Genomic DNA, 27,008 nt, shown 5'->3' on the forward strand with positions numbered 1-27,008 from the left:
AGAAAAAGGTTTTGAGATTTCTGTCATGTCTTTGTGATTTTAATGCATTTTTTCCTGTTGTGTGAAGCACTTTGAATTGCCTTGTGTGCGAACTGTGCTCTACAAATAAACTCGCTTTGCTTATGGGCGTTCCCTCGGATGCCGACCGTACCTATTGTCGCAGAGAAGAAGGCTTTGTCAAAAAGAACACGTTTCAAAGACAGGACACAAAAGCCTTGTTAGAGCTGTTTTGAATCCGAGGAGGAGGAGCAGCTGTTTAGCGCCCGACCAGACAAGGGCTTTGTGGACGGCTGCTCTCTCGCTCTCTCCTCAGTCAAGCGGACAAACTCTCTACACTTCCCTTCTCCCTCCCTCTGGACCTCATCTGTTACACTTGCTGTTCTCTGCTGTTTCGCTGCAGTCGTCCGTCATGTTTCAGACCAATGGACCAATCCACCCCGGGGACAGGCACACAAAAAAAAAGATACCGACAAAAAAACCACACACCTGGAAAAAAGCATTAGTCATCTTTCACATGTTGCCATAACTCTGCTTTATTCTACAAATACAATGTCACTTATTATGACAGAACGGGACAGTTTGGGCTGTTTAATTTATATAAAGGGAAAATCACTTCATCTTTTGGGCTGTTGGCATGCTTTTAGATAGAGGGCCGTATTTTGAAATGTGGACGGTCATTTTATTAATAAATCTTTGAAAAAAAGGAAATATTATCATTAAATCGGGCCGGGAAGCATTTGACGATAGTCCGCCATGGTCCGCGCCATGACAGTTTACTGTTTACAAGTGAAAATTTGCATGCTGCGCGCTGATTGGTTGACAACATTTTTGTGCTTGGCTCTGATTGGCTGCCGAGCCCTGGTCCGGAGACAGAATTTTATCGAAACCTCATTAAATTGACGAAGATAACGGTTATTTTGACCTGTCAATTGACAATAACGTATGCAACTTCCATTCTGGTCCCAAATGTTTATTTGGCACCTGTTCACCAGATCACTGTCAGTGCACGCGCTGTAGTGTAACTTTTCTGCTCGCGCCGCCCACGACGACAATATGATCACACTCCGCCACAATAGGAGCGGCGTATGGCGTAAAATAAGAGAACGCAGAGCGCCGTCTGGCGTAGATTACGGCGATCGTTAACGGCGCACAGCATAACGTCAGACGGCGCTAAAAGCGCGGCTTTATTTAGTAAAAGCGTTGGAAAATAAGGCGCGATACGCTTCTCCCAAGTGGCGGAGTGTGATCATAATTTTGTCCTTCCGTATTCGCAAATTTTTTGAGTACTTTTGGTGGACAAAATTATTTGGACGGGGTGTTTTGAAATCCTATCTAAAAGCCTGGCTGTTGGTCTTTAATCGTTCAGTCGATTAATTTGTCGATGTTCTTAGTAGACTAGAATTAGCATTAGTTAATGTATTTCTTCTTTTTTAGGTTAAATATATTTGTTGGAACAACAGCAGAAAGGAAAAGGCACTGAGCAAGTTACCTGAAGATATGCGTCTGAATTGTGAATTTTGACTACCTTTTTGCAGGTACATATACACTTTTCTGTTACTTAGCTGTTTAAAGTGTTGTTTTGGTCTTGTGAGTGCAGTTTGAGTCAGATACATAGTCAGATTATTACGACGATGAAACTGTTTTGAGAGCTTTCACCAGTTTCACACCACTGTCCCCTTCAGTCAACTATTCAATCTGCAATGCATATTCAGGGTGCGAAATAGACAGGGGCCCGGGGCCCGCAAGCAGTTGAATCTCCGGCGGGCCCGCGGTTTGAAATAGGAGGGGGCCCGCCATGCCCCTCCTTGAAAAAAATCGAGATTTAACTATTAATTTGACCATATTCGGGGCATTTTCATCGCTTAAGTTTCGTTTTGACAGACATGCCCACTTCACACGTCTTCTCGCTTCTCATTGGCCGAGCGGTGCCGAACAGTGCGCGCTGTGTGCTGTGTTCGTGTTGCGTTCACGTGTCCTCGGAAATGCCCGGTCTAATTTTCGGGGCAATGTTTATATGTTAGTAGTTTATTTTGTAGGACGTGATTTCATATATTCCACAAAATCTCCTTGCGTCAAATGCTGTAAACAGTATTTAGTTTATATATAAGAAACATTATCATATTGAATTAAACAGTTTTAAAGATCATGATCTCTGGTTTATATGATTCAGTATTTGTGCTCTTCATATCAAATAACATATAAAAGTACTTTAAATTGTTTTACATGTTAATAACCAGGTTTAAAACAACACATTTATCTTGTTCTTATGACGCTGCGATGCCGCGCGCGCTTGTGGGCCCCTGAAATTGCTTGGGGGCCCCTAACTTTGAAAATGTATTTCTCAGCCTGATATTCTCCAGTCGACCAACAGCTACAGCGCCGTTCCATGTTTACGTTAAGGTCACTGACACATTTGAGTTAGTGATCTTTGGGCTTGGCGATAAACATTGAATACTGATCTGATCCTTGTGATGATGTGCTAGTTTTGGGAAATCGTCATATATCATCATACATATTCTCCGTTTAATGCTCACACATGGACAATTTGCCGCTCCCCCTCCTCCTATTGGTTAGGCTCTGTCACGCCCCACATGAGTTCTAACCAATCACAGTAACATGTGAACAGAAACACTTTAGTTACTTGCTAATTACTTTAATAACGAGATTATCAGATTGAACAGGTTTCCGGTGACGTCATTTCCGGTGAGTGTGTCGCGTTTTCAGAGCTGTTCGTTTTTAGAGCCTTTTACCGATTAATCCACGAATTATACACACTATTTACGCATCATATACATGAAAGTGAACGTTTGATTTCTCCGCAAACAATCCGGAGCCTCAAGCCGCTCGCTTTTCAGTATTTCGTGGATTAAAAAGCCCTCCTCACTTTCTAGCTCCAGCCTGAACTAGCCTAGCGTAGCCTAGCCGCTAGCGTCATGGCTGGATCTACCTTTACCTGTTTGAGCTGTCATATGTCGAGTCAGAACCCTGGCTCCTTCGCTGATGATAGGTGCGTGAAGTGCAGTGTAGTGGTAGTTTTGGAGGCCAGGGTTACGGAGTTAGAAGCGCGGATCCGCTGTTTAGAGGAGCTTAAGTCCAGTTATAGTTCGGTTTTAGCGCGAGGGCTACCGGACCGCGCTGCAGGGCGTAGCATTAGCATTAGCAGTAGCAGTAAGGCCGAGCTCAGCCCCTCAGCGTCTCCCGTGCTGCCGGGACTAGACCAGGAACAGAATAGGGACCATTTTGTGACAGTTCGGAGGGGACAAGGCGCTAAACGCCGAACCTCAGAGCGCCGTGAGCTTCACGTCTATAATAGGTTTTCTCCCCTCAGCGATCACACGCCCGCTGAACACACGAGAGAAACTCTTGTAATCGGGAGTTCTATTGTTAGAGACGTGAAGCTGCCAGCTGCTAGCGTTAGGTGTTACCCGGGGGCCAGAATGGGTGACATCGAAGGAAACCTTAGGATCTTAAAGCAGAGTAGGACCCGTTTCCGGCGAGTCGTGGTTCACGCAGGCGGTAACGACGCCCGGCGGAGACAATCAGAGGTGCTCAAAGTTCAAGTAGCCGCGGTGTGTGACCTAGCGAAGTCGATGTCAGACACTGTAATATTTTCTGGTCCCCTGCCCAATCGGATCAATGCTGAATTGTACAGCCGTCTCTCAGCATTCAACAACTGGTTATCCAGATGGTGCCCTCAAAACAACGTTGTCTTTATTGATAACTGGAGTGCGTTTTGGGGAAAGCCTGGGCTCATACGCAGGGATGGCATCCATCCGACTTCGGAGGGTACATCCCTATTAGTTCGGAATTTGACCGATAGTCTTAGTCGTGTTAAGTGACCATCTAGGGATGAGCCCCAGGTGCAGAGCAGCAGTTCAAGACGCTCCTCTGTCGCCGAACTCTCGCCCGTTCTGTTACCTGTGAAGTGTTCAGATTCAAGACAGATAGAGACTGTGTGTGTCCCTCGTACAAATAATGCCAAAAAGTCACATCTCAGAAAAAATATTTCAGGCGTCAGACCAAATAACTTAAGGAAAATAACAATCACAAATGACACAAATACACAAATGAATAAACACGTAAAATGTGGACTGCTAAACATTAGAGCAATTTCCTCCAAATCGCTCTTAGTTAATGAATTAATTAGTGACTATAACATAGATCTTCTAGCTCTAACTGAAACGTGGCTTCAACAAGACGACTACGTCAGACTAAATGAGTCCACCCCACCCACCCATGTTAACTTTCAGACTGCCAGGAGCACAGGCCGAGGTGGTGGTGTGGCAGTGATCTCACACTCAAGCCTACTCATGAGCCCTAAAACTAACAATGCATTTCACTCATTTGAAAGCCTTATGCTGTCGATCACATGTCCAAATATGAAAAACCTAAAAGGAGTTTTGTTCATAGTTATCTACCGACCTCCTGGTCCCTATTCAGAGTTTTTAACAGAGTTTTCTGACTTTATATCAAACTTAGTGTTAGCCTGGGATAAAATAGTTATAGTTGGAGACTTTAATATCCACGTGAACATGAGTGATGACGCTCTCAGTAATGCCTTCAGCGCCTTGTTAGACAGCATTGGTTTCACTCAGAATGTAAATAAACCGACTCACACTCACAAGAACACTCTGGATCTTGTCCTAACGTATGGAACAGAGATTAGTGACCTCATTGTCCTCCCTCAAAACCCTATATTGTCAGATCATTTCCTAATTACCTTTCAGTTTATTCTTAAAGATCATCCAGTCCCACAAAATAAAGTTATAATGAAAAGGACAATATCTGAAAAATCTATCTCAAAATTCAAAGAAATAATAGAGCCAATATTCAGTGACATGTCATGTGATCCTGCTGAGAACAGTTTTAGTCCCAGTTTAAGTGATCAATGTGTCGACTTGACCATGAATTCTCTGAAGTCTGCTCTTGACGTTGTCGCGCCGTTAAAACAGAAGGTCATTAGGCCAAAGCGCGCCTCCCCATGGTACAACCAAGAACTGCGTTCACATAAACAAAAAGTTAGAAAGTTAGAGGGATTATTTCGTCGCTCTCACACAGAAGAATCCCTAAAAGCATGGAAAAGTTGCCTGCTGTCCTATAAGCAGGCTCTGCGTAAGGCCCAAACCAGATATTATTCAAATCTAATAGAAGTCAACAAAAGTAACACTAAATTCCTTTTCAGCACTGTAGCTAGGCTAACAAACTGTCACAGTGCAGTAGAGCCCTCAATCCCAGCTACACTTAGCTCTGATGATTTCCTCCTATTTTTTAATAATAAAATAAAAACAATCAGAGATAAATTAGATGAAATTACCCCCGCTATTAGCCCTGAACTAGCCCAAGCTCTAAATCTAACGTCCCATATAAATCCACCTGTAAACCTAGAAAGGTTCACAGCTGTTGATCAAGCAGAGATAACTTCAGCCATTATGTCCTCTAAAAGCTCAACTTGTGTCCTAGACCCCATTCCAAGCAGACTCCTCAAAGACATTCTTCCCCTAATTATAGACCCTATTCTTAATATAATAAATACTTCACTCGAAAGCGGCTATGTTCCACAGTCCTTCAAACATGCAGTCATTAAACCTCTTCTGAAAAAGCCTAATCTAGATCCCGACCTATTGGTAAACTACAGACCTATTTCAAATCTTCCCTTCGTCTCTAAAATCCTTGAAAAAGTTGTAGTAAAACAGCTTTGTCGCCACCTGCAGGACAATAACTTATTTGAAGTTTTCCAGTCAGCGTTCAGAGCCCACCACAGCACTGAAACTGCACTAGTTAAAGTCACAAATGATTTGTTATTAGCCGCTGACGATGGACTGGTCTCAATCCTGGTTCTGTTGGACCTCAGCGCAGCGTTTGACACCATTGACCACAACATTCTACTGCAGAGGTTAGAATGTGATGTAGGTGTTGGAGGAACAGCCCTCAGCTGGTTTAAATCCTATCTATCTGATAGGTTCCAATTTGTTAATGTAAACCAGAGCTCCTCACCAAGCTCTAAAGTAATTTACGGTGTGCCACAGGGTTCGGTACTCGGTCCAATTCTGTTTACTCTTTATATGCTGCCATTAGGCAACATTATCAGAAAGCATGACATTAACTTCCACTGCTATGCAGACGACACTCAGCTGTATTTATCAATGAAACCTGATCAGAGCGATCAAGTAGACAGACTTAGTACTTGTGTGAAGGAGATAAAAACCTGGATGACACTAAACTACCTGCTTCTTAACCCTGAAAAAACCGAGGTCATTGTGCTTGGCCCTAAGCATCTACGAGACGCTCTATCTGAGCAGATAGTCACACTGGACAATGTCAGTGTAGCCTCCAGTTCTACTGTAAGAAACCTTGGAGTCTTATTTGACCAGGAGCTCTCATTTAAAGCTCATATAAATCAAGCTTGTAAAACAGCCTATTTCCATTTGCGCAACATCGCCAAAATCAGAAGAATCCTGCCTAAAAGTGATGCCGAAAAACTTATCCATGCATTTGTAACGACTAGATTAGACTACTGTAACTCCCTGCTTGCAGCGTGTCCTAAAAGCTCCATAAAAAGCTTTCAACTGGTTCAAAATGCAGCAGCAAGATTACTAACAGGAACAAAAAGAAGAGAGCACATTACGCCGGTGCTGAAGTCTCTTCACTGGCTCCCCGTCGAGTCTAGAATCAAATTCAAAATTCTACTCTTGACCTACAAAGCCATAAATGACATGGCCCCATCCTACCTCAAAGATGCTATAGAACCATATCATCCAAACAGAGCTCTTCGCTCTCAGAATGCTGGCCTTCTGGTGGTGCCAAGAGTCTCTAAAAGTACTGTAGGAGGCAGAGCGTTTAGCTACCAAGCTCCTGTGTTATGGAATCAGCTCCCGACCCATGTTAAATATGCTGACACAGTCTCTTCATTTAAGTCCAGGCTTAAAACGTTCCTCTTCGAAATCGCTTATGGTCAGAGTAGTTAGGAACAGAAAGATAAACCCACAGCTTCAGCTACGCTGCCCTAGGAGTAACTATGCTGGGGGAAGTATGACAGCTTGAGCACTATCCTCTTCTTCTTCTGACTACTTATGCTATCAAACAATATTTATTTTTTGATTCCACTTGCAAACTGTTCACCGCCTTCTTTTCTTTCTCTCACTCCTGAGGACCTGTGGACCCAGATGCCCCTCCCCTGGTGAAGTGGTCCCTGCCCTGTGTGGACGGTCCCTCATCTGCCTGAAGAGTGGCTCCAGTTCGCCTCAGTCGGTCCCTCATCTGCCTGAAGAGTGGGTCCAGCTCGCCTCCGACGGTCCCTCATCTGCCTGAAGAGTGGGTCCAGCTCGACTCAGACGGTCCCTCTTCTGCCTGAAGAGTGGGTCCAGCTCGACTCCGACGGTCCCTCTTCTGCCTGAAGAGTGGGTCCAGCTCGACTCCGACGGTCCCTCTTCTGCCTGAAGAGTGGGTCCAGCTCCAGTCTCCTCGTGTCCGTCTGTCCGTCTGTGAGAGTCGGATCTCTCCTTCACTGGAACTCCTCCAGGTTTCTACGCTTTTTTCCCAAAGAGGTTTTTTTGTAGTTTTTCCTGGCCGAGAAGGAGAGTCTAAGGACAGAGGACCCTGGGACATCGTCCCTCGCCACCACAGACATTGTCTGACTTCATCGCCACCACAGACATTGTTGATTCATTTCTCCCTGTGGCCCTCAGAGGCAACTGTTGTTGTGATTTTGGGCCTTACAAAAATAAATTGATTTGATTTGATTTGATTTAGAAAATTATGATCTGATATAACAATAGAAATCTTAAAACGGTGCATCTCCGAGAATCTCTCTACAATTCCCTGATTAAAGTAAAAGTAAAAACTGCAAACCACAAGAAAGGTTACAGTAAATTGGAATTGAAGAGCATTATTTACAATAGTATAAATCAAAACCAAACGTGCATTGTCATCGCATCATATTTTCGACTATGCACGCAAAATACAATCTTAAAAACAACTGGTTTATTAAAGTTACAGAGCTGCATCGCTACACTTCCATATGTCTGACCTCTCACTCCCCTGACATCTCTGACCCGCAGCTAACAACCATTAACCGCGTTCCAAACCCTAAAACTTCACAATGAAAAGGAGTCTAACACTGAGCAAAGACTCGATAACAGTGACACATCACATCCTGCATTTATCTCACATCCCGCAGTAAAACACAAAAACATGACGATAATGACAGAAGCTAACACACGCTTACCTCCAACGTGCACCAGCCACTTCCTGTTGTGGTTCTACGTCACAGATGACGCGGCTCCGCTGGGTCCTAAACTCCGCCCACGTGCTCATGGCTCACGATGGACATTTTGATGCAAATTAAATATGAAATGAAGTATACTAAAACTAAATCTAAAACTAAAACTAAAACTACAAATACAAATACATAAAATGATTGTCTTTCTCGCTGTGAACCCTAAATTGGAGCTGTTAAACCCCAAAATAGCCTTTTTAAACAAACAAACATTAGAAAATGAATGTACACAATTTTCATTGTTCAAATATTCATAACATTTTTACACATTATAAACATAAACAGAACAAGACCAAAAGTTAAGCAAAGTAAAGGAAAGTGAAGACAGATTATTTTGGTGCAATGGTGTCTTGATTGCAAGAGAATAATTATTACATGAATCTTAACAGAACTTTGAGCAGGTAAATAAGAAATTTAAACAAAACATGATTAAAAGCTCTTAACAGTCCTCTTTATTGTCCACTTTATTGAAATATATATGCCCTTGTGAACCATTTGCTAAATTCCCTTCCTTTACAAGCAACTTTGACTATTTCCATGTTGTTCATGACATTTTTTAAAAACCTTCTTCCATTTCCAGTTGGATACATTTATTCGACCCTGGCACATAGTTCAATTGTACCATCTAAAAGTGAACCAAAAGCTTTTAACAAATCTGAACAGACCCATCCACCACATTAACACATAATACAACCGAGGTACAGCGTGTTCCACCAAAACTATAGACTTTTTTTTTTTATGGACATTTTTCTTTAAAGATAAGCAGCTGGAGTTTCCTTTTGGGCTTAGTATGAAGCGTGTAGGCGGCAGACCCACGCCACGAGCACATGGTGAGTTGGACAAAGAAAGTGAAGTAAAACCCATTGAACACAGCCATTTTGATGAGTTCAATTGAAGAACAATGAAAAACATTTGACAGGCAAAAAAAAAAACGCAGAAATGTGAGGGGATTATAACTTTGAACTGAGCTAATTGGAAGAATGTTCATAATTATGCCTCATTTTATGAGTTATCATTATCATTATCATTTTAAGTATGGGAATTATAATTAGTTTTTTTGCGTGAGAAAGTAGAAAATGCACAGGCTATTGTTTCCTGTGTTCTTTCATGATAATGGCCTCCGGACAGTATCGACTCTAAGGGGTGGAAACGTCTCAATTTAAAAAATGATAATTTAAAAAAAAATGTAATCAAGGTTAGGACTGTCACTAATAACTATTTTAGTAGTCAACAGGTCGATTGACATTTTTAGTTAATCATTTATGATGATCTATGATGATTTAACGTCATAGAGTCAGTAAAGTCGAGAGAACGTTGAGGATTATCAAACTACACCCACGTCCACTGAAACCCTTTGGCTGCATAGATAGTTATAAACTGTACAGACTCTAGAAACCCCATATGGAGAAAATGCAAACTCCACTGAAAGACTCAAAACATTATTCCAGTTGTCAACAGGGGTGCGACTTATACTTATATTTGTACTTATATACTTATACTTATACTCTGGAGCAACTTATATGTGATATTATTTGTTATTTTCACACTTGCAACCGCATTTCATACTCCAGTGCAACTTTCTTTTTCTTGTGTGCAGTTTTCTCATGTTTTTTCTATGCATTTTTTGGCTGGTGCGACTTATACTCCAGTGTCCTGACTTATAGTCCGGAAAATACGGTATTTTCTTTTTGTATTTTTATATTTATTTTGTATTTTATTTTATAAAAAAAATATTTAATTGTTTAATTCATTTATTTATATATATATGGGTTAGGGTTAGGGTTATATATATATATATTGACTGGGACAATGCCATCACACATAGTTACAGAACAAAACTTGTAGCCAATGTGATGCATACAAAGTTTATAGCCAGTGCTTCAGTCTTTATTACATTTTACATTTTTGTTATAAAATGCTACCGAAACGTCACATTCGCTTCTATATATTTTTCTCGTATCGTTTCTTAGTTCCCGCCGCTGTAGGTCATAAATAGATACGTCCACATAAAGAGACAAAATGGGCCCCGTTTAAGTGGAGGTAAATGGCTGGAGAACATTGGCGCAGGTTCTTGGAAAAGCGCGTGATGCTGTGATTATGTGAAAAGCTAATAGAGAAAAGTAGGCCACGACGACACCCGGAAAACAAGAAAATAAGACACAATTAACGAATGTTGGAGAAGGACGGATGATACGCAGAAAAGACAGAAAAGAGAGAGGAACAGACTTGGCACTGGGCTGTGGAAAACATTACAAAAACATGCACAATGACAGGATTTCATGTGCGTTTTTAAATGTATTTATTTCAATTTTTTAATATAGTTTCACACCAGTTAAGTGGCTGTTTGTGAAGAAAATACAAAGTGTAAAATGACATACATAGACATTGAAAGTCTGTTGCAATGATGACATTTCCTAAGCCTAACGCTTTTTTTGCCAGGCTGATATGAAACTGCAAGGTTTTGTCAATATCTCTAATCCATTTCTGTTTAATATGTTTTAATTAAATGAGTAAGTTGGCAAATTGTTTGGTGTAGTTGGTAGTCTTGGAACTGAATTTTGAACAGGAACTGAATTTTTGACAGGAACTGAATTTTGAACAGGAACTGAATTTTGAACAGGAACTGAATTTTTGACAGGAACTGAATTTTGAACAGGAACTGAATTTTGAACGGGAAATGCTGGACTAAAGCACATGAACGTCTGGACTAAACCAGGCTCAAACCAGGTTCAGGTGTATCTCATGAAATACTGTATAACTGATGGCAATACTTACTTACTTACATATTTGGCCGTCTCCTCTGTCTCTCTCTCTCTCTCTCTCTCTCTCACTCTCTGTCTCTCTCCCTCCCCTCTGTCTGTTCGTCTGTCTGTCTGTCTCTCTCTCTCTCCCCCTCCTCTCTCTCTCTACCTGTGCCCCTCTCTCTCTTCCCCTCCTCTGTCTCTCTCTCCCTCCCTCCCCCCTCTCTCTCTCTGTCTGTCTCCCCCCTCTCTCTCTCTCTCTCTCTCTCTCCCCTCTGTCTGTTCGTCTGTCTGTCTGTCTGTCTGTCTCTCTCTCCCTCTCCCTCCCCCCTCTGTCTGTCTGTCTCCCCCCGCTCTCTCTCTCTCTCTCTCCGTCTGTCTCTCGCTCTCCCTCCCCTCTGTCTGTTCATCTCTCTCTCTCTCCCCCTCTCTCTCTCCCCCTCCTCTGTCTCTCTCTCTCTCTCCCCCTCCTCTGTCTCTCTCTCTCTCTTCCCCTCCTCTGTCTCTCTCTCTCTCTCCCCCTCCTCTGTGTCTGTCTGTCTCTCCCTCCCTCCCCCCTCTCTCTCTCTGTCTGTCTGTTCGTCTCTCTCTCTCTCCCTCCCCCCTCTCTCTGTCTGTCTGTCTCCCCCTCTGTCTGTCTGTCTGTCTCCCCCCTCTCTCTCTCTGTCTCTCTCCCTCCCCTCTGTCTGTTCATCTGTCTCTCTCTCTCTCTCCCTCCCCCTCTCTCTGTCTGTCTGTCTCCCCCCTCTCTCTCTCTGTCTCTCTCCCTCCCCTCTGTCTGTTCATCTGTCTCTCTCTCTCTCTCCCTCCCCCTCTCTCTGTCTGTCTGTCTCCCCCCGCTCTCTCTCTCTCTCTCTCTCTCCGTCTGTCCCTCGCTCTCCCTCCCCTCTGTCTGCTCATCTCTCTCTCTCTCTCTCCCCCTCCTCTCTCTCTCTACCTGTGCCCCTCTCTCTCTTCCCCTCCTCTGTCTCTCTCTCCCTCTCTCCCCCTCTCTCTCTCTGTCTGTCTCCCCCCTCTCTCTCTCTGTCTGTCTCCCCCCCCCCTCTCTCTCTCTCTCTCTCTCTCTCTCTCTCTCTCTCTCTCTCTCTCTCTCTCTCTCTCTCTCTCTCTCTCTCTCTCTCTCTCTCTCTCTCTCTCTCTCTCTCTCTCTGTCTCTCTGTCTTCCGTCGTCTCCAGGGTTTAATTACACGGCTCTGGCTCGCCGTACAACCCGTACAAACCGTACAAACCGTTTCACCTAAACACATCTGAGCCGTGCCGCCCGCTGCAGCACAAAACCGGAGGGACCGACACCGGACTGAACCGGAACACTTGGACCGGATTCAACAGAACTCCAACCGTAGCACCGGTCTGCGCTCTCTGAGGCAGCTCTCATAAGACTAGACTAAAGCAAAATGTGAACCAGACATCTGCATTTATTTTAGACAAGATATTCATAAAAAACATATTTGATATACAGAGACCTGTTTACTTAAGTTACTTTACACCTCTTACTATAGTTGGCAAACCCCTACACATGTACTTTCTACGAATGCTCACAATAGAAATACCAAAAAAACATTTATACCATGCTTCAATTGAGGAGGTTGTCTTTTGCCAAGAGGCCTGGCCAAGGCACAATCACCACACACTTTTAAATAGTTTTCTTGAGTTCATTGAGAAACACTGCAGCTTCCATTATTTTTACTTTTTGTAGATTATTCCACTAGGTTAATACAAAACATCGTACGTCACAGCAGAACGACTCATTTCTGGGACATTTGCGCTCTCTAGTGGCATGCTAGTGTAATAGGCTACAACCTTTTTTTAAATGTATAATTTAGATAAGATAAGATATGTTTTATTATGTAAAAGCGTTGGTTCGTCACGTGTTGTGTTAAAATAACAGAGTGCAACTTGGACCTGGTTGACAGCTTTTTTTCTTCTTTTCTGTTTTGTCCTTTTAGGTTTTTCTTATATTATTTTAAATGTAAAAATATACAAAAAAGAGAGAAAAGTCACATTGAGTGTTTTGTGTGTAAAATACGTATGTAAACATATCAGAATAAATTAAATTAACACATTTTAATGACGCTTTTTCTGTCACTCTTCTCTGATTGGTCCGTTTGCCGCTGTTTGCGTCACGTGGTGTTAAAGATGGCGGCTGCTGACAGGAGCTCGGGTGAGTGATGCGGATCTGTTAGGGTAACTTAACAACTTTACATTTGTAGAGTAGCTGCTTAATTAAAGCCAACTTAATTTCAGTAGGTTCGGTCTTTTGTCCGCTGCTCTGCTCTTTTATTTCACTTACATGTTGATTTGACAGGCTCTTTTTTATCTATTTGCTGGAACAACATCAAGTCATAAGAGTCAATTAGTGCTAAAATATTGCGATTGTGGTTTAAAGTACGACAAAAAGGATCCAGAACTGTCTCCTCTCAGTCAGAAGGTGTGTCAAATTAAAATGAATGCTTGTGTGTTTTTCAGACTTCCTATAAGTGATCTGTTCTTCTGTATCTACCTCTGTATCTTCCTGCGTTGCACCAATGAAATTTCCCCATGTGGGACAATAAAGGTTCTTCTTCTTCTTCTTCTTCTTCTTCTTCTTCTTCTTCTTCTTCTTCTTCTTCTTCTTCTTCTTCTTCTTCTTCTTCTTCTTCTTCTTCTTCTTCTTCTTCTTCTTCTTCTTCTTCTTCTTCTTCTTCTTCTTCTTCTTCTTCTTCTTCTTCTTCTTCTTCTTCTTCTTCTTCTTCTTCTTCTTCTTCTTCTTCTTCTTCTTCTTCTTCTTCTTCTTCTTCTTCTTCTTCTTCTTCTTCTTCTTCTTCTTCTTCTTCTTCTTCTTCTTCTTCTTCTTCTTCTTCTTCTTCTTCTTCTTCTTCTTCTTCTTCTTCTTCTTCTTCTTCAAAAAATTGGACATTTCCTGAATAGTTTTAATACGGTCTTTATCTAATATCAGAACTAGTATTAGAGAACGCGCTAATAAAAAAATATATTAAAAAACATTATTGTGTGTTGAAAAAACATTATGTTTTATTGTCATTAGCGGTGTTAAACATTGTTCTTAGTATCAAAAGTATGATAACTAGGGGTGGGCGACAGAATTTTTCCCGATAAATGTATTAAGCCGATGTCAATCCAACAGAAATGTGTTAAAACATGTGAAATGCTAGTTCAATTAATCACAAATGTGCAGAAATATCACCTTATACCCTTATTTTAAACTGAATAACAAATCTTTTAAATTCACTATAAACAAAAATTTTGCAAATCTTCAACACCACATTCAAAATATTATTTAAATTTCAATATTTTGCCAATACCACGTCTAATCCTGACCATACTATTTCAAATCCAGCTGTGATATTACTTACGGTGTGTATTTCCCACATACATTACATTCATCTCTCTCTCTCTCTGTTGTGGTCCGGTTCAGCTCAGGACAGTATCCTGGAGCCTCTGTGTTTCCCGGAGCCCCCCGAGTCCGGCCCCTGTCCCGCGGCCGTGGACGGGCCCTGTCCCGGCCTGGATCGCCCGTCCTCTGAGCCCCTCGTCTGTGTGCTCTGCCCCGAGACGCTGCCGTCCCACCGCAAAGACACGCTGCTCGAACACCTGCTGCTTCAACACAAACTGGTGATCGCGGACGTCAAGCTCATCGCCGACCTCCCACGGTAAGAAGGACCACTGCTGCAGAGGAAGTCGGGGGACGTGGCGCCTCGTAGAGTTTTCAGCCATAAAAAAAAAAACTGTATTTTCTGGAGTATAAGCCAAAAAAATGCATAAGAGAAGAAAAAAACGTACATAAGTCGCACTCGAGTATGAAATGCTAGCTTTTTATTATTGGGTATCAAGACAGTGCTCCGCACATCAGGTTCTGTGCCAGGTGCGTAGGAGAAAGGCGTATGTGTCGCTAACTGTAAAAGGGAAAGAAATCCCGCACACTGTCTTACTTGCAAATAACAATGTATTAGTAAAGAGGCAACGTTTCAAAATGCATTTTGCCTGACGAAGGCCCAGTTGCCGAAACGTTGCCTCTTTACTAATACATTTTTATTTGCAAGTAAGACAGTGTGCGAGTGTGCGAAGACAGTGTGGGATTTCTTTCCCTATTATAGCTTTTTATTATTAAAATATCAATCTGCTGTTAACCATGGCCCTTATGTAATTTTACACTTTATTTGAACAAGCTTTTTTTTAACATAAATACTTAAATAATAATAGACACATTATAGAATCTGGGACGACAAGTGACGTTTTCTGAGTCTTTTATCATTTCCAGTCGTACATTATGAAATGGTTTATAACGTTGCTGTTGTTCTCCAGATATTTATTGTACTGGAAAGGCAGATTCTTGGAGCAGCAGCTGGAGGATTTCTGCAGCGTGATCAAGACCAACTCCCAGGGTCCAGTGGGTGAGAGGAATCTACTTTAATTTTTATCTGTGATTGTACGACACGCGTATAATGTAACTGTATGATTCATTGTGGTACGTTTGTTCTTGTTTCATGCAGAGAAACAGGAGGAGTATCACCTGCTGTGTGATGTTCTTCCCGAGGACAGAGTTCTCAGAGAAAAGCTGCAACAGAAACGACTGGTACAACATTTCAAAGTGTATATACGTATTTTCCGGAGTATAAGTCGCACCAGCCAAAAAATGCATAATAAAGAAGAAAAAAAACATACATAAGTCTAAAATAAGATATTCCTTTATTGTCCCACATGGGGAAATTTCATTGGTGCAACGCAGGTAGATACAGAGGTAGATACAGAAGAACAGAACAGATCACTTATAGGAAGTCTGAAAAACACTTTCAGTAGATCTCCTATAAATAAATAAAAACTCCCATAGACAAATTAATAAATAAATACCATTGCATGTGATCACGACAGTAATTGCACATGAATATGTGTCACGACAGCACATAGATTGCACATGAATTTCATAGTAATTGCACATGAATTGCACATGAATTCCAACAGCAATTGCACATATGACAGAATTGCACATGGTTAGGTCAGTATTGCGAGTGTTCAGTTCTAACAGTTTTTGTTATAAAGTCTGACAGCAGCAGGAAGGAAAGACCTACGGAACCTTTCCTTCACACATCGAGGGTGGATCAGTCTCTCACTGAAGCTGCTCTCCAGAGCGGAGAGAGTGTCCTGCAAGGGGGTGAGACTCATGGTCCAGCATAGATGTGAATCTAGCCAGGACCCTCCTGTCCCCCACCTCCTGCACCGAGTCCAGAGCACAGCCCAGGACGGAGCTGGACTTCTTGATGACTCTGTCCAGCCTCTTCCTCTCCCTCTCTGTGATGCTGCTGTTCCAGCAGGCCACACCGTACAGGAGGGCTGATGCCACCACAGAGTCGTAGAAGGTCTTCAGGAGTGGCCCTGTCACTCCAAAAGACCTGAGTCTCCTCAGGAGGTAGAGCCGACTCTGGCTCTTCCTGTACAGTGCGTCTGTGTTATGAGTCCAGTCCAGTTTGTGGTTCAGATGAACACCCAGGTACTTGTATGAGTCCACTCTCTCAATGTCCCGTCCCTGGATGTTCACTGGTGAGGGGGCAGTGGAGTGGCGTCTGTGGAAGTCCACCACCATCTCCTTGGTCTTCCCCGCGTTGATGAGGAGGTGGTTCCGCTGACACCAGTCGACATGCTCCATAACTCCACACAGTTCATCTGTGCAGGACTTAAGGAGCCTGGGGCTGATGCCATCAGGTCCTGCTGCCTTCCTCACTTTAATCCTCTTCAGCTCACTCCTCACCTGTGCTGCTGTGACAGTCAGTGGTGGGCAGGGGGACTGTGTGCTGGGGGATGGGTGAGTCCAGGCGAAGTGGGGAGCCGATGGTCCGGGGCAGATAAGCGAAGAGGAACAGATGCAGGGCATTGTCCAGCTGTGGAAGAGGGAGCATGCAGCTGTGCAGGGGGAGGGGCGGGTGACCGATCAAACCTCAAGAAGTGAGCATTTAAATCAATCACCCACTGTAGATCCCCCTCTGTCTGGGCAGGGGGGATTTTGAAGCCCGAGATGGTTTTCAGGCTTCTCCACACTCCCTGAATGTTCTTTTGCTGCAGCTGCTCCTCCATCCTCCTCTTGTAGCCGGCCTCAGCCTGCCTGATCTTCCTCCTCAGCTCCTTCTGCACAGTCCCCAGCTCCTCCTTGTTCCCTGACCTGAAGGCTCTCTTCTTCTCCTTCAGCAGAGCCTTCAGTTCACGGTTAATCCATGGCTTGTTGTTTGGAAAACACCGCACCGTCCGGGAGGGAACAATGTTCTCAAAACAGAAGTTGATGTAGTCCGTGATGCACTCTGTGATGGTGTTGATGTCCTCCCCATGTGGGTCATAAAGCTCAGTCCAGACAGTGGTGCTGAAGCAGCAAGTGTGAAAATAACAAAAAATATAAAATATAAGTCGCTCCGGAGTATAAGTATATAAGTATAAATATAAGTACAAGGCGCACCCCGGCCAAAACTATGACTTATAGTCCGGAATATACGGTAAAACAATTGCAACATGTGTTCAGACAAATATTATTATTGTTTTGGGTAGTTTAAAAAAGAAAAAAAGTATTATTATATTCTAATCTACGACGGAGTATAAGGGCCAACTAAGGGGAAAAAATGCGCTGCACTACGAGAATAAAGTCATTGATTAATGAGAAAAAAGTCGTAGTTTAAAAGTAGATTCAAAGTGACGTGAGAAGTTTACTTTCAGCACCAGGTCAGGACGCACAAGAACGGGCTTGGATGAGTTGACAGTTTAGAACTACATAAAAGCCTGAAATAGATGTTAAAGTGTTTCCTGACCTTTAAAACGATGTCTTACGTGTGTTTATTACAAGACAAGACACTGCGTTTAGCAGCACCTTTCCTGTTCCGCATCATTCACAAACTGTTGGATAAAGGCTTTACTTTCTCCATGATGGACCCGTAATGCACCAGGGCTCAAACAGCAGCCGTGCTCCGAGCCACAGCCGCCCGGAGACAGGAGGAGCAGCCTCGCTGTTATATTCACACGTTCTCTGGGTTCTCTGCTCCTCTAAGTTGATTGTCTACGTGGGCACTTTGCTCAGTCACTATTCTCACGTGCTCATTGTGTGCACTTAAGTTTTATGCCCGGATTCTAACCTTTTGTGATCCCTTGGACAAACTCAGTAAAACACACAGAACACAAACATCCGTCTGCGCTTCCTCTCAGCTCCTGACGCCCGGATCGTGTTTGGCACAGCCTAAAAGCGATATGTTTTACGCACACGCATCATCCATACATCGTCCATACATCATCCAGATGCATCGTCCATACATCGTCCATACATCATCCATACATCATCCAGATGCATCGTCCATACATCGTCCATACATCATGGCATGAGCTCCAACACACGCGAGCACCAACACCGGAGTACGTCATGTTACAGGTCCAGGACCTGACATGTGACACTGCACCGGGGAAATGATTGTTTGTAATGTCTAAAAGACCCGCATCATAAAGATCGACATCTATTGTGGGCTTTTGTATTCACTTTTAACCAAGCGCCATTTGCGTCCTGGTGGTGGTGTGTTTGTGTAATGAAGACTCCACAGATGCATTGGACTCAGAGCAGATCAGCTTCAGAGCTTTAAACATACAAAACACAGCGCAACTGGACTGTACCATTATGTAACACTGAGGGGGGGAGCACGTAACATGGTGCTAAGATAAGATAAGATAAGATATTCCTTTATTGTCCCACATGGGGAAATTTCATTGGTGCAACGCAGGTAGATACAGAGGTAGATACAGAAGAACAGATCACTTATAGGAAGTCTGAAAAACACTTTCAGTAGAAGATCTCCTATAAATAAATAAAAACTCCCATAGACAAATAAATAAATAAATACCATTGCATGTGATCCCGACAGTAATTGCACATGAATATGTGTCACGACGGCACATAGATTGCACATGAATTTCACAGTAATTGCACATATGACAAAATTGCACATCAGTATTAGGTTAGGTCAGTATTGCGAGTGTTCAGTACTAACAGTTTTTGTTATAAAGTCTGAAAGTGAACCGAGTATCTTCCTTTATAGTCTTTAAATTATGAGATTTTTCTCGTTATTTAATGAGAAAAAAGGCATTAATTAATGACTTTTTTCTCGTTAATTAACGAGAAAAAAGTCATTAATTAATGACTTTATTCTCGTAGTGCCCCGCATTTTTTTTTTTTGGTTGGCCCTTATACTCCGTCGTACTAATCATTATTATTATTTATTTATTTTTGATTTATTACGCAAAATATATATATATAATTATTTGTATTTTTTCCTTAATTTTGAATATTTAACACAAAATATAAAATGAAACAATTTTAATGAAAACACAACATTTAAAAAAACATTTGAGATCATACACTCGAACTAGTTTAGATTTCTATCGTTTGTAGATTTGTGATTGTGCTTATTTTTTGAAGTTTTTAAGAATACTGCTTAAACAAAAACACATAAAGAGATTGATTATTAATTTGCAGGAGGAGGTGTTGGAGCAGCAGCAGAAGGAGCGCGAGGACGCCACGTTCCATCGGCCCTGTATCTTCTGCACCGAGGAGTTCACTGGAAACAGGTGATTTACCTCAAAGACACTGCTAATGCTTTATTCCAGCCCGTTACATTATTGTCACATTTCTAAGTCCAATCCAGTCTTGATATTTTTTCTATTAATTTCAGGTTTATGCGATTTATTAAACATTGAGTTATATTGCAATATCAACAATTTTGCCATATACCGTACTTAAAAGCCTTTAATTTTCTCAAAAAACGACCTATGCCCTATAGTGCAAAATAAAATAAAAAAAATAATTCAGAAAAAATAAAGAAATACTATATATGTAATAATAAATAAAAATAACAGTACAAGAAACTCAATGTTGCGTCACAGTTAAGGACAGACTAAAACACGTCTAAATACCACATTACAGAACTTAAAATTCACATAAACACCACACTTGAAACAAAATGTCTTAAAAATAAAAGAGATGGCACAGCTCAAACTTAAAAATGAGAAACAATTTTGTGATTTTGTGCCGTTTCCAGGTCGAGTCTGCTGAACCACATGGCCAAAGAGCACTCCTTCAGCATCGGTCTCCCGGACAACATCGTCTACTGCAGCCAGTTTCTAGACACGCTCCAGAACAAACTGGACAGGTCTCGCAGATACATACGGCACTAATTTATACCAAACGCTTGCATTCGTTCACCTCTCTTTTCCTGTTCGACTCGACAGCTTACAGTGTTTATACTGCGAGAAAACCTTTCGAGATAAAACCACTCTGAAGGACCACATGAGGAAGAAGTCGCACCGAAGGATCAACGCCAACAACGTGGAATACGACCGCTTCTACATCATCAACTATCTGGTAACGACTCCTCCCGCCGCTTTCATCTTTCCACGGCTCATCGTCTGCTTTTAATCAACGTTTTTTTATCGTTCTTCTTGTCGCGTTTGCTTTAGGAATTGGGGAAAACCTGGGAGGAAGTGCAGAGCGAGGATGACCGCGACCTAGCGGACGACGGCGACGAGTGAGTTTGTCGAAACCAAACCAGACGTGTGACTTAACGCGTGTGATTGATGCGGTTTGTGTCGTCGATTTGAGTGTCAGTTTTTTTTTAAATTGCCAACTATCAACTCGAGGCGTTTGAACCGAGACGTCGAGAGCCGAATCTCAGTCAAGTTCGCTCCTTTAAAGTCCGAACGCCGCGCCAAACCACACGCTTACACTGATTTAGTTTATTAAGTTTTATTTATTATATTTATGTGTTTTTAACGAGAGAAGTAGAATGAGATTTGACACCGCGATCGATTAATACAAAAGAAAAAAATCACTTTACCCAGGCGTAATTCATAAATAAGGCCTATTCAATTTAGTTTGTGAATTTTAGGGTAATTTGCTTTATTTGTGGGTTAAAACTGATCCTGAGTCATCCTAGAATGTTTGACTTGATTGGGTGTGTGACCGGCTTTGAGAAATATTACTAAAATAAAGTAAATGCAACAAAAACGGCCAGATAAACAGCATTTTTGGACGATATATTGAATAAAAACGACGAAATTTGGCGTCCAAAATTGTCAAAATTATCATTTCATGGTTTTGATTATATTGTGACCTGAATAATCACGATCATCGATTAAATCAATAATCTCGACATCCCCGGCAGCTTGATGTATCGTTATCAGATGGACAAAACGGAATAAATGAAGAAAAGGTCAGGAGTACTTTCAACAAATCCGTAATATTATATAGAACATGTTATATATATTGGCCTAATCAGAGCTGGAACGTGGAGTAAGGTCATATTCCAGAACGTGTGTAATTAAAGTCATCTCTTTGTCGTTGGGCCGCAGTGACTGGTCGGACTGGCGGGCTCATCCGGTCTCGGCCGTGTGTCTGTTCTGTGAGCATCAGTCCGAAACCATGGAGCTCATCTACTCACACATGAAGGTACCAGGACAAACGCGGAGCATGAACGACGCACTTACTGCACTCACCAGGGATGTCACGATATCACATTATTAGTGTTACGGTTATTGTGGGAAAAAACATCACAGTGTAACAATTATTCACGATTATCGAGACTAAACGACAGTAAAATCTTTCATTTTCTGTCATTTCTTTCTTTCAAGTTTGTGACAGGCTTTATGAAAATGAACAAAAATTAAGTTAAAAAGACAATAATAGCTAGATATAAAATGTTATGTCCATTTAAGTCTATTTTTTGGACGTTAGATTGAACTAAAAATACTTATTTTTTTTCTAAAATTGTCACGATTATTATTATTTTTTGCTTCTCACGATCGTAATGTGACCTGAATAATCACGATTATCAATTAACCTAATAATCGTCCCAAACGTGTACTCCACAAACTTGACAAAGCAATGTTTTTTGGGAATATGTGCTAAATTTGAATACTGGCGATTCATTTTACAGACATTTCACTTTTCTCTGATAATCGAACCTCAAATACTACGTTTTAACACATTTCTGCTGGACTGATATATCGTCTTCTGACTATCGTTATCGGGATATCGAGAGACGCCATGATTTACATTTTTCTAACGCTAATTCTGCAGCCGCCGCACACCTCGTTCGCACGGGAAACGTGGTGAAGCGTCTTGCTCAAGGACAAAACGGTATGAACGGGCTAGAGCTGGAATAAAACTAGCATCCGTCAGGTTTTAAGGTCACTGCTGTCGCACCGGAGCTGCACGGACATTTAGCCCGACTTGTGATCGAATGTGCTCAGTTTAATGTTGTATCTTGTCGTTTCCAGGACGCCCACGGTTTTGACCTGCACAGACTGAGGATTGACCTGAGTGAGTAAAGGTGTCCTACGTAACTTTTCTGGAGAATGGCCGTTTGAACTGTTTACTGCCATGGGCTAATTCCTCTTTCCTCAACTTCAATTAGCCTTTTAAACAAGCATTAAGCGTCCCCTGCAGGTCGGACGACTCGTTGAACTAAAATGCAGTTGAGATAAATATATTTCGAATTTAGTTAAAAATGATAACAATTTTATCACAGAATAGCACATTTTTTAGGTTTATAATGTCACTTTATGAATTAAACTTTGACTGGACAATAGATTTTTCTACAAATACCTGCTGGATTGGTGTAAAACTATAATTTATTCGTACAACAGGTATAAATACACCAAATAAAGTCAAAATTTGAAAATCGTAACAACCTGTCATTACGCACTTTAAGCATATTGTTTATTATTTTATTTTGATAGGAATTACCTCAGCTTTATACTATGTAGTGGATGATTGTGCCAGACCACAAATTCATTAAAATTTTGCCAAAAATGACCATGGCACTAGTCTTTTCTGCCACTAATATTGTGACATTCTACAGTTTTATTAATTTACTGACTTTGCATCAGTCGTGTTAGTCCGTTAGCCTCTCTATAGATCCATTATTTAAATAGCCTGCGCTTAAAAATGTCAGTTGTATCGTTAGGTCGTCAGTCATTTAAGAACGTTTCATCGGGTTTATTTTGAGATAAAAACAGGTAAAACATACTCACCAAACACATTAAATATTACAATAATGTCAGGTTCACATCTGTATACTGTTCTGTACTGATCTGCTTAGGTTTATTAGCAGTTAAATGTCGTGTCTTCACCCATTTCTAATGTTAGAGAATTCAAATAAACATTTACAGAGAAAAATATTAGCGATATTGGTACTGACTCAAACTGGGGAAGACAAATTGCGTTAGGACAGAGATAAGCAGCTGATTTCCCATGAGTCTTAGCAAACAATGCGCCTGATTGGATGCCAAGCCTGTGTTCCTGGCAGAAGCGTTTCTATTCATTATGCTTATTATTACATTTTTTCCCTCTTAAAATACCCTGCTTCTCATAAAGGACATCTAAAGGGCTATCTACACCAGAACAATTTAAAAAACAGCACCGGCCCTTTTTTAATTATCTTTATAGTTCACACAGAGTGAAATGGCTGACGTCCTGCTCTTTTTGCCCTCCCTGCAGACCTCCACTTCTACCAGCAGGTCAAGCTCGTGAACTTCATCCGCCGCCAGATTCACCACAGCCGCTGTTATGGCTGCGAGCGGCGGTTTGAGAGCAGACGGGACGTCCTGCAGCACCTCAGCGCAGAGGGACACGTGATGACGCTGCCGGACATGTCCACGTGGAACCAGCCTCAGTGAGTGGACATGCTCTGAACGAAAGAACTGTGAATGAAAGAACTGTGAACGAATGATCTGTGAACGAATGATCTGTGAACGAATGATCTGCGAACGAACGATCTGCGAACGAACGATCTGCGAACGAACGATCTGCGAACGAACGATCTGCGAACGAACGATCTGCGAACGAACGATCTGCGAACGAACGATCTGCGAACGAACGATCTGCGAACGAATGATCTGCGAACGAATGATCTGCGAACTAAAGATCTGCGAACTAAAGAACTGCGAACGAATGATCTGCGAACGAAAGATCTGCGAACGAATGATCTGCGAACGAATGATCTGCGAACGAATGATCTGCGAACGAAAGATCTGCGAACGAATGATCTGCGAACGAATGATCTGCGAACTAAAGATCTGCGAACTAAAGAACTGCGAACGAATGATCTGCGAACGAAAGATCTGCGAACGAAAGATCTGCGAACGAATGATCTGCGAACGAATGATCTGCGAACGAAAGAACTGCGAACGAAAGAACTGCGAACTAATGATCTGCGAACGAAAGAACTGCGAACGAATGATCTGCGAACGAAAGATCTGCGAACGAAAGAACTGCGAACGAACGATCTGCGAACGAAAGAACTGCGAACGAAAGAACTGCGAACGAAAGATCTGCGAACGAAAGAACTGCGAACGAAAGAACTGCGAACGAAAGAACTGCGAACGAATGATCTGCGAACGAATGATCTGCGAACGAACGATCTGCGAACGAACGATCTGCGAACGAACGATCTGCGAACGAACGATCTGCGAACGAACGATCTGCGAACGAACGAACTGCGAACGAACGATCTGCGAACGAACGATAGATCTGCGAACGAATGATCTGCGAACGAATGATCTGCGAACTAAAGAACTGCGAACGAATGATCTGCGAACGAAAGATCTGCGAACGAATGATCTGCGAACGAATGATCTGCGAACGAATGATCTGCGAACGAATGATCTGCGAACGAACGATCTGCGAACGAACGATCTGCGAACGAACGATCTGCGAACGAAAGATCTGCGAACGAATGATCTGCGAACGAATGATCTGCGAACGAATGATCTGCGAACTAAAGATCTGCGAACGAATGATCTGCGAACTAAAGAACTGCGAACGAATGATCTGCGAACGAAAGATCTGCGAACGAATGATCTGCGAACGAAAGAACTGCGAACGAAAGAACTGCGAACTAATGATCTGCGAACGAAAGAACTGCGAACGAATGATCTGCGAACGAATGATCTGCGAACGAAAGATCTGCGAACGAAAGAACTGCGAACGAACGATCTGCGAACGAAAGAACTGCGAACGAAAGAACTGCGAACGAAAGAACTGCGAACGAAAGAACTGCGAACGAATGATCTGCGAACGAATGATCTGCGAACGAAAGAACTGCGAACGAAAGAACTGCGAACGAAAGAACTGCGAACGAAAGATCTGCGAACGAAAGATCTGCGAACGAAAGATCTGCGAACGAACGATCTGCGAACGAACGATCTGCGAACGAACGATCTGCGAACGAACGATCTGCGAACGAACGATCTGCGAACGAAAGAACTGCGAACGAAAGAACTGCGAACGAATGATCTGCGAACGAAAGATCTGCGAACGAATGATCTGCGAACGAAAGATCTGCGAACGAAAGATCTGCGAACGAAAGATCTGCGAACGAACGATCTGCGAACGAACGATCTGCGAACGAACGATCTGCGAACGAACGATCTGCGAACGAAAGAACTGCGAACGAAAGATCTGCGAACGAACGACCCGCAAATTAAAGATCTGCGAACAAAAATAATCGTTAACTGCAACACAGCGTAGGTCGCGAGTAAAGAATCAGTTTACACTTTCAGTCAGAGTCAGACATTGACCGAAACCCGTTGACTTTCTCTTTTGCAGATATTACTTCCCCACGTACGAGAATGATGCGCTGCTGTGCACGCTCTCGGACAGCGACGAGGGCGAAGGAGACGGCGTGCCGGTGATCGCCGAGGACATCGCCAACCTCAGGGCCTTGAAACAGAACAGCGTCCTCAACCAACTCCTCAAGAACAGAGCCACGTGAGCGCGAGAACTAGAGACTTCGCCAAAACGACACCTCTGTTTCCAATGAGGTATTTAGGCGAGTTCCGTCAGCAGCGGGAATGAACAAAGAAAAAAAATGAATAAATGAAGCCCTTGGGCAACGTGACTGCTGCACTAATAGAGCTATGCGTCCATTGTGAACATAATTTCCGTGCAGAAGGAGTCGGGTGATTGCTTTAGGGGACTTCTAAACTGTTTAAGAGAAGTGCGGAAATGTACCTGTGCCGAGAAAATCCGGGGGAAATTGAAATAAATGTTTGAGGCTCAGCGAAGATGAAACAAGCGTGAATAAAAAAAGAATACAACTCCATGCATGTTTTTTTTTTGTTTTCTTATGAGGGTACAGAAATAGAACCTCTCAAAAAAGTTAATTCTGCAAAATGTTTCCTTTCAAAGCAACAAAAAATGTCTAAAAGTGTCTAAGAATTGTAATTTCATCAAAATCATGAATGTTATTATTAACCCTTAAATACTGTATTGAAATTACACTAATATATTTTGTCATTATCGCACCGGTTCATGGATGGAATATATCAGGAGCAAGTGAATATTGTGTCCTCAAATGTATAAAAAAAAGCTGAAAAAATGTGTAAATATTTAGAATGTATTTACCGTATTTTCCGGACTATAAGTCGCACTGGAGTATAAGTCGCACCAGCCAAAAAATGCACAATAGAGAAGAAAAAAACATATATAAGTTGCACTGGAGTATGAAATGCGGTTGCAAGTGTGAAAATAATAAATAATATCACATACAAGTCCCTCCAGAGTATAAGTATATAAGTATAAATATAAGTATAAGTTGCACCCTGGCCAAAATTATGAAAAAAAAGTGCTATTAATAGTCTGGAAAATACGGTATTTACTTTTACCGCAGGCAGTGGTCAGTATCAAAGCTGGTTTAGATCTGGTTTAGTCCTGATCGTGGGTTAAGTCGTGTTCATAACGTTGTGCTTGCTCCATCTACGTAGTTGTGAGGCCAACGTGGACAAATCCTCTGCATGTTTAATTTCAGATAAATATTTAAGTTGGACCCAGTTTTTGCACATCAAATGCCTTGACGAGCCATTTTAAAAAGTGCAGACGAAGTCACTTTGATTCTTTAGATTCAGCAGTTTGAGCTCGATGTCCTTCTGGCAAAGAAAGACAAGATTCTGCAATAGAATCTTAATTTTTTTTCCAAAACACA

At 42.1% G+C, this 27,008-nt stretch overlaps 2 protein-coding genes across 2 annotated transcripts in view; one reads left to right on the forward strand and one right to left on the reverse strand.

Moving 5' to 3' along the window:
* Positions 1-8,287, reverse strand: part of immp2l (inner mitochondrial membrane peptidase subunit 2) — a 154,196-nt gene extending 145,909 nt beyond the window's left edge. Inside the window, exon 1 of the mRNA XM_072435875.1 lies at positions 8,225-8,287. The gene's annotated coding sequence lies outside the window, so the exon portion shown is untranslated. The remainder of the gene's footprint in view (positions 1-8,224) is intronic.
* A 4,844-nt stretch (positions 8,288-13,131) lies between these two features.
* On the forward strand, positions 13,132-25,801 carry znf277 (zinc finger protein 277). The gene is made up of 12 exons (XM_072435690.1): positions 13,132-13,177; positions 14,429-14,663; positions 15,316-15,404; positions 15,504-15,586; positions 19,505-19,596; positions 20,067-20,177; positions 20,257-20,389; positions 20,485-20,552; positions 21,376-21,472; positions 22,303-22,345; positions 23,525-23,699; positions 25,634-25,801. Exons 1-12 carry the CDS (start codon positions 13,153-13,155, stop codon positions 25,797-25,799), a joined length of 1,317 nt encoding a protein of 438 aa, XP_072291791.1. The 5' UTR covers positions 13,132-13,152; the 3' UTR covers positions 25,800-25,801.
* The last annotated feature ends 1,207 nt before the right edge of the window (positions 25,802-27,008 follow it).

This window comes from Eucyclogobius newberryi, unplaced genomic scaffold (assembly GCF_026437365.1).
Source record: "Eucyclogobius newberryi isolate DKJ021-1_F unplaced genomic scaffold, fEucNew1.0.hap1 SCAF_7, whole genome shotgun sequence".
NCBI classification, from domain to species: Eukaryota; Metazoa; Chordata; class Actinopteri; order Gobiiformes; family Gobiidae; genus Eucyclogobius; species Eucyclogobius newberryi.